Source organism: Scomber scombrus, chromosome 1 (assembly GCF_963691925.1).
Source record: "Scomber scombrus chromosome 1, fScoSco1.1, whole genome shotgun sequence".
NCBI classification, from domain to species: Eukaryota; Metazoa; Chordata; class Actinopteri; order Scombriformes; family Scombridae; genus Scomber; species Scomber scombrus.
Window position 1 is genome coordinate 13852118 of NC_084970.1, and position 13507 is coordinate 13865624.

The window sequence follows — 13507 nt, forward strand, 5'->3', positions numbered from 1 at the left end:
TGTTCTGTCCCATCGAGTGTCTGTGTGTGTTCTTTAGCTAGCAATGGCATGAAATTATTATCACAAGAATGAATACAAATAAAAATGTTTTCATTTTCTTAAAGGCAGTGTGTAAACCTAACAGTAAAAAAAAATGATGCTTTTACATTTTTGTGAAATATATAACTATATATAGCAGTTTGATCTTGATATATAAAAGTAATTAGTGCAGCATTTGCCGTTTTAGAGTTTGTAAACATTTTGCATAAGACCATACAAGCAACACTATTATTACATTATCATAAATACTAAACAATGAGGTTGGGTCTGCTATTCACCAAACAAACTTTTGTTGCATTTCTATATCACAGGAGACCAGATTTATATTTTCTTCCAGTTGCACTGTGAACTGAACAGACTGTCTAACAGTGGACACAAGTACAACAGGTCACTGTACATGCTATTAATTAATTTAATTAATCACTCTCAAACACACAGACACATATTTTCTCTCTATAGAGTTTAGTGATTAATTTGTACATTCTATTATTGACGTCAGACTCACTCTGTATGGATAAGGAAGCAAACTGTTAGCATACACAGGGTGGTACATGCGCTCAGTTTCTGATTCACAACTTTTTCAGTTCTTAAATACAATTTCAAATTGACTCAATGCAACACTGAGGAATATGATTGTCTCCCTCTAAAACATTTTACTCATGGTGGCTTCTCTAAGAAAGTCTATCTGACAACCATGAAATACGATTTCTTACACATGTAATTGGCACAAGCTGTTTTTGGAGTGGTGATTCTACGCTGCTGTGCAGACACAACTCTTACCAGGGCCTTTCTCCAGGAAGATGACCTTGGACTCTGGGAAGAAGTTTGACCCAGTGATGGCCATCTCTTCTCCCCCACTGACCAGACAGCTGCTCAGGCTGGATTTCTCCACCTGGGGCAGCTCTTGAGCTGAACGCTGGGCTGGGAGAGATGCAGCAGGGGTTGCAGAGAAAAGAGGACGATTATTTGCTCATTCATACTGCAGTTAATTTTTCAGTGCAGACTGTATACGGTGTATGTACTGTAAGTGGACAAACTAATAGCAACACCTTATAATATCGAGCAATCCAATTGTGTGTGTGGACATGTGCATGTGCTGCTAGTGTGTGAAGCTTCTTAGGTAACTGCTCAGCTAAAAGGGAACAGGCATATTTACTTTTTAAACATTTATCAGATGTTCTTATCTAAAGTGACTTTCAATAAGTGCAAACAGTAGATTAAATCAACATCCTAAATCAGCAAGTAAAAAGTGAGTCTGTGTGTGCACTGGTCTGTGTGTGTTTGAATGTGTGTTTTTCTGAATGAATATGTTGGTGTCCATGTGTATGAGAGAGAGAGAGAGAGAGAGAGAGAGAGAGAGAGAGAGAGAGAGAGAGAGAGAGAGAGAGAGAGAGAGAGAGAGAGAGAGAGAGAGAGAGAGAGAGAGAGAGAGAGAGAGAGAGAGAGAGAGAGAGAGAGAGAGAGAGAGAGAGAGAGAGAGAGAGAGACACTCAGGCTTGACACTCACAGCACTCTACAGGAATGGAGGCAGCCTGCAGCGACAGCACCTTCCCATTGGGTTGAGGGATGTGAACTCTGAACACCACACGGACCCGTGTGTTCTTTCTTCCTATATCCGTCTCCCCTTTCCGCAGCTCAATGTCTGAGTTCCGTAGCTTAAGGATGCCAGCACAGTCAATACTGCAAGGTACAGGGAAAATAGTTGGCTCCACAGAGCTCCATAACGATGGCAATCATCTAAAAAATATTTAAGCAGTGAAGTGCCCAGGAGTGATAAAACCAACCACAAGCCCAGCAGGGCATTGGCAATGGGAGGAAAATGAAGTGTTAAATCACAAATTAAAAATGCCTGTGAATATAATTTATTACAACAGTAGATGAGAAAATGCCTACCAAATCCCTTCCTATAAATGAAACCAGACCTTATATAAATATAATCTTTCAGGTGATGCAGAATCATAAATAGTTGCATAAAGTTTTCTCTACTCCATGGGAAACCTTCACATTTTCCTTCTGTGCTCGACACCTTTGTTGGTTTAAATTAATCTGAAAAATCCCCTTTGGCCCATGTTACAACCCTTTATGATCATAAATGTGTTTTTTTCATTCGGCGGGGTTTCCTTCATGGTGGTAAGCTCATAACTAAGTAATGTAAACCTGAAGTGCTTCTGACACCTACCTGGCTGACATGTTGTTTTCGGGCAGGAGAGGAATTTCGAGAACTTTGGTGCTGGAGATCAAAACTTCTTGGCTGGCCGTGGCTACGGTTTTCCCGGTGATCCTGTGCACCTGGTAGAAGGCGTGCGGCCTCAAGTAACGGTCATCTGCTGTTCCAATGAACATCTGCAGGTTGACAGGCTTCTCACTGTAGCCAATGAGCTGAGACATGACAGAGAGATAGAAAAACAGAATAAAAACAGATGTGAGCTCTTGAGATCCAGATGAGAGGTGTGAACAAAGGAATACTCTATTCATTTCCACTGCCTTCGGAAGGCCACCTTTTTTGGAGGGAATCTAAATGTCAGGTTGAGGGTGTTGTGATATTTCTGGCAGGGCCAATGGAGATTCATCTGGCGCTTTGGCCTCCAACCAGTTTGAACCTGATGTTTTCAACTAATAGACCTATAATTTTTTCCCCTTGCTCGCCTGCCCCTCAACAGGATTCCGTACAGGACACTGTTACTTCCAAAATCCTTACCAAAACCTTGAAACCTGGTCAATCGTTCCAAGAAAAAACTAATTTGAGTGTAGCTAGAGTGGCTACCACAGAAAAGATTAGTAAAAGAAAGCAAGGACACTGAATTGGCTTTAAGAGATTATGAGATTATGAACAGGCAGTGTAATATACAATTATACCAATTAATAAAAACATTGATAAATATATGCTACAAGTCAATTCATTGTTTTAAGTTGTTAAAATAAAGTAAAATAATAAAGATAGACAGAAATATGAAATAGAACTGAGTTTATGTGCTGTAGGTAATGTTAAATATAACATAACAGTATACAATAGGCATCTTTCACATGACCCAAGACTCATTCTGTGAGGTCTTGCGCATATAAAAAGCCTTTTAATGGTTACACTGTGGTTAAACGGGGGGAGGGGGAAATTGCCAGTAAAAATGTCAATGGCCTTTTTTTAAAACCAGTGGCTCATGCGTGCCATCCTGGTTGGCATGGGGCAGTGAGCTGCCTTCTATATTAGCCCCTGAGAGCTGGCACCCCGCTTTCACTCAGACAGGTGAGTTAAGATCTTCAGTGAAGGAAAAGTGTTGTGCGTCAGGTATAGACAAGGGAAGATGGAAAGGAAAGCAGGACCTTTCCTCCTCAGGGGCAGAGAACAAACACAGAGGCCACACAATCCCACTACTGTTGTAATGTTGTACTTGGCAGACTCCGTGACGGCAGGATGGTACTTCCCCCCCCCACTGCCCTCATAGCCCACACCTCCAGCTCAGATGGAGGACAGACCATTCAGGTTAACAGAGAAGAACAAGGCCTTTCATTGCTGCTTCACCTCAGGAACTGCCAAGCCTCAACCTCACCACAGCTGGCTACTGACCCTTTCCTCTCTTTAGGTTTGCTGCACACACTGCTGTGTCAATGTTTAGTACAACAGTGTGGTGGGTGGAAGGAGAGAAAATGGGTGTAGTTTGGGATCTGTCATGTGCTGTTCCAAAACCAGCTGAAATGAAAAGGCTTAAATTGGTCACAATCAGGCTCTGGAAACATACGTGCCTGAGAAAAAACAGTGAGCAGGTGATAGCAGAGAAATGCATGGTAGGTATCATAATATTAACTTTCTCTGAAGCCAATTAGTAAACTACATTGGTTTGCAGTAGTATTATTAAACTTAACTTATTTCGAGCTTTGGTAAAAGGTGTGTTGGAATCTGTGTTCATAAAAACAGCTGTCTTTACATTTACTAGGGGAGTGCTCACTTTTGTATTTCCCCCTCTCTCGCTCACTACTTCTGAGGCAGTGAATGAAGTCGAGGTATGGGGGCAGCTAGGTTGAAACAAGCTGTGGAAAATATGAAATATGCTGCTGTGTTTACAGCAGGTTTTGTGAGAGGACGAGCCTCCAGAGGCACATGCTCAGTAGGCAGTGTGATGGAGCTTAAATCTCCATAAAGTTATCCTGTTCTGAGCTCAATAAAAACCTTGCAACTAAAGGTTTTGCTATTGAATTCAAGGAGCGATGACAAGACGAAGAAAATGAATTCAAGGGAATGACAACATTTCTGGAAAGAAAAAAAGCTCACCACTACTGCCAACAAGTTTTTGAGTAGATGAACAACTGTTGCTTTAACCTCACTTCAGTATGAATAACTTTTGTACACAGGGGGCAGTGAGGAAAAATGTTTTCAAAAAGCAAAAATACATTTCTCTGCAGTGCATCCTCTACTTCCAGTGTAGCTATCCCAGTGTCCCAGGTTGATTTGGAGCACAAAAGCCAAAGGCTGAGCTCAAGCATGGGCTGCTAAGTGAAAGCCCAGGCTGGCGTAACTAATGCAGATTCAGGGTGAGCTGAGGAAAAAGTAATTCAACTCGTGGACCCGCCCAGTTCAGACAAGTCATATCACTTGATGTTTATCTGCCAACTGAGTGAAGATAAGTAGTGTCTGCAGACACTTGGTTAAAGAAAAATGGCACTGGCACACCATGCAAAAATAAAACAGCAAGGGTTGCACAGAAAAAATATTTTATTTCTCATTGTTATACTATTTTAAAAAATGAAACACAGAACTTATTTCACACTAGACAGGGTAAGACTTAACTGACTGGTGATTTGGAGATTCTAGATTTTCAAGATATCCCTACAACTTTTACTTGACCATAAATCTCTTGAAAGCACAGCTGGAAACTGCAGTTAGTTTATCCCTCAAATCTATGAACCTTTCTCGTTTTACAGACCTCATTCACAGTAGTCTGAAGTCAAATTGTTACTCTTCCACTGCAAATGCTGTGTTATATCAGTTGGTATGTTGTTGGGTGCCACTAAATCAGTGAACTGAATTTCCAGCTCCTACACTTTGTTTTGAAGAAAAAAAATCCCGTCTCCTCCACCACATCCTCTGAATGCATTTCAACTGCTCAGTGATGGAGTCATGTCTGAGTTTGAGTGAATGACTAAACGGATCAGTCATTCAGGTTGTTTTTGGGTGTGTCTGTGCGTTGTATACAAGCTTGAGCTTGCTGTTGATGCTTGCAGTGCAGAGGGTGCTGCAGCAGACATTGCATGACATTTCTGGGAGACTGACCACAGGGATGATGACCAGTGAAGGCAGCTTCCAGCTTGCACAAAACCGCATGTGAACTCTACATGCACAGACAGCATAGATTTCTGAAATCAAATGTCTAAAGTTGAACTGACAGCGACAGCAAATGGTTGCTTTCATCACCCATGTCAAACTGGAATCGACCTACCGAAACATTAAAAACGACCGTATGTTCCACACAAAAAATTTATTCGGAAGTAAGTTGCACCAGGGAAACATGAGGCCCCTATAATGGGTTCATCTTTGGAAGCCACATTGGATCTTAAGAACCACATGAAAGTATAGATCTTGCTAGTAACAAGCTAATAGGTAATTATGCATCCCAGTCTGAATGGATCCACGGCTGTAAATGACACCACCATTCAGGATTCAAAGAAACACAGAGTCACAGGGATCAACAGTTCTGTGGCTTTATGTTCCTTGTTTTATGATCATGTCTGCACACTGGGGAAGTGAGCACAGACGGGTAGCGTTTGCATGTGTATGTGTGCATGCAATAGTGCGCACTGTATGTGTGTGTCCATAAATGAGGGTATGTTTATTTGCAGCACCATGTGTGTTCCAGACAGTATAAAATGAGTTAACAGTGTCTGGGGAAATGTGCATGTGTGAGAGGATAGACGGATGTAAAAAAACAACAACACTGGGAACATGTAATCTGAATGTAAGAATACTACTAAAAGCACAGATATTGGTGTTAAAAAATACAGAGCTAATATCAAAAATATTATCCATCACCTTAAATTGCTGAGGTTAAAAATGTTTAAGGTTTTAGAAAGTTGATTTTTTTTCAGTTTATCCACTTTGAACTGTCCCTATGAAACAGAAAATCCCCTCTTTTTTTTCTTTCCTTCTATTTGCCCTCTTCTTCCCTGCATCTTTCTATATCCTCTCCTTTCTCCGTCTCTGCACATGAGGGATTTGGTGTGGAGCCAGAGTGTTGACAAACATACACTTAGCAGGCCAGGGGTTCTTTCCAAATCAAATAATCAACCAGGAAAACCTGATTAGAGGGCCAGAAAGAAAGGGCTCACTTCAGCAGTCCCAGTGAATAGACACTCCGGCCAAACAGAAACATACCGCACAGCCAGGCTAATTTAATCACCCTGCCACATTCACAAATGTTTCTAAAAACACAATTATTTTCTGTTTTGCTTTTCCTTGATTCAATTCAGTTTGACTAATTTAGGAAAAAATACATCAACCGTATGAATATAAACTGTAAAAAGTAGCAAAACTGATTCAGACAACGATAATTTAACACATGAAAGCCTTAAACTGTGGCGCTAGTTCAAAGAATAACATTTACTTTAACAACAAGAGCTCAAGTACTGATACACGGTACTGGTACATGGGGGATGAAAACTAAACATGGAAAAAACATGTCAGCTCAGGTGAGAAGTTGTTAATAGCAATGTTCCAAAGAAAAGGACCCAACAATACAACTATTAATTATTTTTCATTGATCTTTTTCAACCTTTCCAACATCAACATGTTTTTACATCTCTACAATATAATGAGCTCCTCAAAAAACAGTCCTTACACACTTTAGGGGATCTATTTGCACCTTCAGATCAGAAAATGAGTAAAGCACCACCTGCAAACAGCAGGACATGTAAACAAGCACACATGGATAGTACCATGGTCTTGGCGAAGGAGGCTTCTCGGCAGTGAAATGCACACGACACACACCCTTGACTTGTTTGACATTCCTGAGTCACCCCTCCGCCACCCCCTAAATCTATGCTTGAGTGTGAAATACCACAGGAGGGTGGTCTCTGCACTTTTAACTCCTCACCTTTCTGCCTGACCAGAGTGCACTGGGCCTTGCTGGTCAGTCAGCAAGTAACTGGGGTCTGATAGAGATCGGTTCTTATATTAAACGACACTGACATTAACACCAGTCACATGTCCCCAGGGCCTGTGCTTGTTGAAGCCTGTAACTAACTCACCGCTGCTATTGCTGACTGTGGATCGAGTTTAGGATGAACTCCCTAAAAAAAAACTGGATTACGGTTACATACTCACCTCCCACTAAATAAAGTCCCCATTTATTTTTGGCCTTCATCTGTTCCTCTGGTCCAGTAATAAGGCTAGCAAGCTGTCTGGAAAAACGTCTCCCATCACTACATACACACATAAACAGATTTGAAGTTTTGTTTAATAAGATGTTTATACGGGCAAAGATGAGAATATCATCTACTTACTGCTGCAAAAAACACGGCCTCTCCACACATACCAACTACCTGCAAATATTACTGAAGCCATTCATTTTGTTTTTTCATCTCATTTTATTGTCTTCTTTGTGCTTTTATTTCCTCTTTCCTGTACACTTTATCTCTTACCATCTCCCATCCTGTCTTTCCTTCCTCCTCTCATCTCTCCTCACTCCTTTTCCCTTTGTCACTCTCTTCTCTCAGTCTCTGTCCTCGCCTCTCACCTACCTCAGCTCTAGCCCACTACCGTAACTCGACACTTTCTCACAGCGAGCGCCTGACTCTGCCAAGTTGTTTCCCTGTGTTGCTCTGCTGTTGCCATGGTGAGAGTCTCTATGTGTGTGTGCAGGAGTGTGTGTGTATATGAGCGACAGGCTACGTAGACTCAAACTGGTGTACACTGCAGCCGTGTAGCTTGTGTCGGAGAGAGGAGGGTGTGTGTGTGTGTGTGTGTGCGTGTTAGAATGTGTGGATTTAAGCACACTGACTTTGGTGTAAACTGTGCTCCTTGGAAAGGTTTGCGTGTGTGTGTGTGTGTGTGTGTGTGTGTGTGTGTGTGTGTGTGTGTGTGTGTGTGTGTGTGTGTGTGTGTGTGTGTGTGTGTGTGTGGATTAAATGTGTATGCGGCAGATGTAGAAACAGGAGCAATGGTGGTCAAGGTCACGACTGGGACCATTTTATCTGGCAGTGGTTTCCCTACTGTGGCACCACGACCTGGGATCTATGGACACACACACACACACACTGTTTGCCCAGCACACTAGGGAGGGCAGAGAGAGCCAGGGGGCCGGTTGACTGTTTGTTTAAACAAGGTCAATACATATGCGCGCACACACACACACACACACACACACACACACACACACACACACACACACACACACACACACACACACACACACACACACACACACACACACACACACACACACACACACACACACACACACACACACACACACACACACACACTGTGCACTGTATACTGCATGAGGGCTGTATATGGCCTTGCTAGACTGGTCCAAGCTCAATTCCTCTTATTCCCCATTCTATCCTCCCCCACTCTCTCACTCTCACTCTCTCACTCACACACACACACACCTCTCTTTCTCTTTCTCCCCCTCTCACTGACTGTTTTCTCACTGTGCGCTAAGCCTGATTACAACAAATGAGAGCCAAGCTTCCAACATGTTTACATCAAATACAGCCCTGGGGCAAAGCAACACTAGCTCCAGCCAGTTCACACAGTGCAAACCGCATGGCTCTGCCTTGTTGTCTGTTTGTCCCTCAATGATGGCAGCTAGTCTATTGAGAGAGAGTCAGCAGAGTGGAAGAGAGAGAGCTGTCAAGGTATGGCAGAAGCTTCACGGCAGAACGAAGCAAGAGAGAAATGGATAAAGATAGATGGAGTAAGAGGTTAGAGTCACTGGAAATGTGTGAGCGAATGAGAGAGATAGACAGAGAGACAGTGAGCAAGGGGGTCCTGGCCTTGCATTTAAGAACTGGGATCTATCAATCAAAATCATCCAAGCCAATGGATATATAAGGCGGTCTTAAACTGCTTTGTCATATTCTCTTTTAAATCCTTGTTACTAGAGATCATGGCTTCATTAAGATTTATCAACTGTGGCAACACGTTTACAGATGGCCATGATATGTTTTTTCAACTGTTTGTTTTTTCTCTCTTTTTTTTGTCCTGACTTGTGTTTGTGTGCACTGGTTTTGTGTTTATGTGCTGTGTATTGTATGTTTGAGTGAGTGTGATTGTTTCTTCACTATCTAACAGCCTTTTTCTGTTGTGTCTGCCTTCCTAATGCGTAGCCCAGCAGGTAATACCAGAGGGGCTCCTTATATTTGTGTGGGTGCAGCAGCACTCAATTAAGCTGGTTAAATACGCACAAAGATACCTCAGCCAGCCAGAGAGGCTTTGGACTTAAATGTCTCCTAGCAACAGGTGTACCGATTATGGTCTGCAGCTAGCCCCAGAGGAATTGCTAAAACAGCCAGTCAGCCAGGCACAGACGTAGCCATCCTGCGAAGTATTATTCTAAAAAACAGCAGGTGGTCAACAATATTGGAACATATTAAGAACTATTTGGATCTTGCATCATGTTTCAAACAACTTCAAACATTTCCTAACACTGCTAGTTTTGAAGAATGCTATATATTCAGTATGGTTATATATTATATGGTGGATGCTTTACAGGTTTTTTGCAAAACATATTATATTCTACAAATTACCTTTCAAGCTTTCAATCACCAGAAGGTGCAGATATTTTTGGCAACCAGTAGACGAAGATGAGTAAGACATTTGTTGCAGGGTTTCTATTTTGTTGTGCTTCACAATTGAAAAAAGTGGATGTAGTTAAACTACAAAAGAAGTTCACCAACAACATGGACAATGCTGCGCTTTCTTTGCATAGGAATACTCTGCATTCCTCACAGAACCCAGTGCTATAAATCATGCCTGTCAAAATGATTCAATGTAAATACTGTCATACTCTGTGGCCTCAGTTTGTCTGGCTACCGTGCATACAGACAAGAAAGGAGCTGACTATTAATGACCAAGGCTTTATGAAACCCCTACCTCTCTTTAGATCAATGATCAACAGTTGGTTAACACCCTCATGTCTTTCAGACCAAGTTGGTGTCAAACTGCAAACATGCTGAAGTGCCATGTTTTAGTCCCTGAGTGAGTAAACTCTATTAGCTGTGTTAGTTATTGCTAAGAATAACGTACAATGCAATATACTTCTTGAAATGTCACAAAATAACACAAGTGGCAGAGTACACACAAAGCACTAGCTCACAACACCAGCTTGTTAGACCACATGGCCATAAACTAAATCAAAACAATTTTGACTTTAGCTCTACAATAAGATTTCTGGAGTGTTTCATTTACTTTGTAGTTTCTTTGCCTTTGCTTCTTTATAGCTCCTACATCCTGTGTCTGGGGCCCAAAACCGCAGGTTAGAAATCACTGACCTAAAACTGCTTTTCAACTGAGGCATTAAATTGAACACAGACATGCAGAAAAATTAACACAAACAGTTTATAGAGACAAAATGATTGAGAGTCACTCAATGAGCGACAATCTAAAGAATCTAACTAGATGTCCTAAACATTTCCTTTATTTTAGGTCTAAAGTAAACTGGAATATAATTCAAAAGTTCCTTGCCAAAAAAGAGACTGAACAACATAAGGCCAAACCTGGATTACGAAAAGAGAACCAAACACATGGTCTGCAATACAGTAACTTGTCAGATAAAAAAGTATTTTGTTACTGTGAGCCAGTAATCCACCTGTTTGATGAGTATTTGGAGTTTCAAAGTGGACTATAAACACCCTTTCAAAACTGCAATCCACCAATGATGGCCTTCTTGACATGGCCTTCAAGACCAGAAACATCAACAGTGACATTGATGTATTATTTAAAACCAGAGCAGCGGTGGTAACAGGACAATCAACCAACATCTCCATAGTCGAAGGCAAGGAGTCCAAGAAGAGCCTTTCAACTACTATCATGGACAAACATGCAGCTGAACCATAGCTGCAGTTTAATCTACACAAAGTTGTTGGTGACAAAGGTGCTGATCCCCTGGACAGGTGGACAGTTAATGAGGTCTGAGCAAACTGATGAAAAATAATTCAAGCACAGGAGGAAACCTGGTTACATGCCACAGAGCGGCCCTCAAGCCATATGGATAAGCTTATTTACCACCTGGCAAGTGTAAAGATGCACAGGCGAGATCAGATGGTTGGTTTATGAATATTTCTACTGGCCACCATCACACCATCTACCAACCTTTATCCAGCCGTAGTCCACGCAGAAGGCTTGTATTCTACTACGTTGCAAAAATCTGCATGCATTTTATTGCATGTAAGAGAACATAATCCTGATTGATGCTGTCACCTATGATTCTCTTGGTCTGTTTTTTTGACACTTGAAGATATACATTGGCCTTCCCTGCTGCTGTGGGCCCAACCTGCTCCAGCTCTTTATTGCAGTATGTGAACTCTTGGTCCCGGAATACAGATTTACAGAAATCCTACTTTCCAGACTTCTGACATACTGTACGAAGAAACTAAATGTATCCAGAGATTAACAGATACAGCCTCACTGCTCTTTTCCTCAGTCATTGTCTTGTTTTTCTGTTGACGCAGCAGCTCAGTGGTGCATTGATCTGGGGAACGGCGTAGACACGAAAGGGAAGTCATCACCATGTCCAGATGGCAGCTATGGCGTCATCTGGTGACATCACGCCACCAGAGTCAAGACCCAAGGAGAATGAGAAGTCCCGCAGGGCACAGGGGACTGAGAAGTACAATCTGTAGTGGGGCCAGTTGCTGCAGTATCTTAGTATTTTAAATAGATAAATTAAACCTTGGAAGTAAAAATGTACTTTGTATGCCTTCAATAGCATAAAAATAAAATCATCAATACAGCGGCCAAATAGTCATTCACTCAAATTAGACCTTTGCGGCACCAACACATCTGTTTTATTATTCCTTTCACTCTACACTAATGTTTGCTATCATATCAAGAAAAGCTCCTTTTTTAAATGGTGCCCACCAAAGTTTTTAATTTTTGTAACTACATACTCAAATTCTATGGCAGAATAACTGCGATCACACATGCTGGCACCAGAGTCGCTCTGACCCCTGGGAATAGCTTGCTTCACACCTACAGTACAGTGCACCTGGGAAACATGATATGTGCAAGCTTGTTAACGGTTTCAAGTGCTCTGACCCCCTTACAACCAATATATACTGGGTCACAACAGTGTCTGAATGACTTCTAGTTTGTCCACAATAACATCTCAAGAGTACAGCGAAAACAAATGTACTTCTGTGTGTTTTTGTTGTTGTTGTTTATGCTTTTTAGGATCGATTTTAACATAGGTCGACCTTATATCCAACATGTTATTGCGTGTTCAAACAATAACACAGAGCATAATGAGTGTGTGTTTTTAAGTAAATGTGTTTCTGTAAAAACAATAATGACATCATGGGGTAAAGACATGACCTTTCAATATGGTACTTTTTTGCACAGTGCATGAAAAAGAGCATCAGAAGACTAGCAATAGAGGAGTGGGTGTTTAGTAAACAGAGACTGACTGTTAGACCTGCTGGACAAGTGCTGATACTATATATTACATACTACATCACATAGCACGAGCAGATGTTAATTTTATGTTGTCCTTTTTTTTAGTCTCGACTGGAAGTCTGGACACAAAGGTGGGTTGTGTGAAGACTGAAATGTATTCTAAAATTATACTGGAAGCAACTGTTGACATGTTTTAAGAGTATTACATTTTCTTTAAAAGGTAAGTAATGTTAATTACTTGATAATTCTAGATCAAAAATGTACAGTTTTATTTCAATAAAATATCTACATTGAAAACTGCTACTATGTAGAATTGAAACAAAGGATGAGGGTTAGGTACATTAGCCGAATACAGTTTGATTTCTTAGATACAAAACAAAACACTTAATTTAACTCAATTTAAAGCACCCGCAAATGCACCCCTAACTCCGCTGCCAAGCAAACTCCGCCTTCACATTATAATAAAACTGACTGCACTGACAGTCAGGGCTGAGTGTGTAGTTACCGTAGACCAGTCTCCAGCTGGGCATTGCCTCGTCTGACCTAAGATATATGGGCTCTATTCACTAGCTATTGCAAGGAAACTGCTACAGCCAAACAATTCCCTCTCGGCATGAGGAATGAGGGCAAGCATGGCAAACGCTCTGCTGAAAAAAATTTGACCACTAAATTATGCATCGTCACATATGGCAGGATAGAATCTTCGTCTCGCTGAGGTTGAAATGGTTAATGATTGGCCTGGAGGGAGCCTGCATGACTGAATGAATGTATAAGAACATAGTAACAACCACAGTACAATAGTAGTGTGAGCTTCCTTGTTTTAATGTGAGGATATTTTGTGCCCACAGCTGTTACAATGTTGTA

At 41.4% G+C, this 13507-nt stretch overlaps 1 protein-coding gene across 1 annotated transcript in view; it reads right to left on the reverse strand.

The window, feature by feature from the left end:
• nfatc3a (nuclear factor of activated T cells 3a) overlaps window positions 1-13507 on the reverse strand; it is a 62634-nt gene that overhangs the window by 21336 nt on the left and 27791 nt on the right. The window contains exons 4-6 of the mRNA XM_062421037.1: window positions 2219-2418; window positions 1547-1719; window positions 820-960 (exon numbers count right to left, since the gene is read on the reverse strand). Of these exons, the coding sequence (XP_062277021.1) occupies window positions 820-960; window positions 1547-1719; window positions 2219-2418 (514 nt within the window). The remainder of the gene's footprint in view (window positions 1-819; window positions 961-1546; window positions 1720-2218; window positions 2419-13507) is intronic.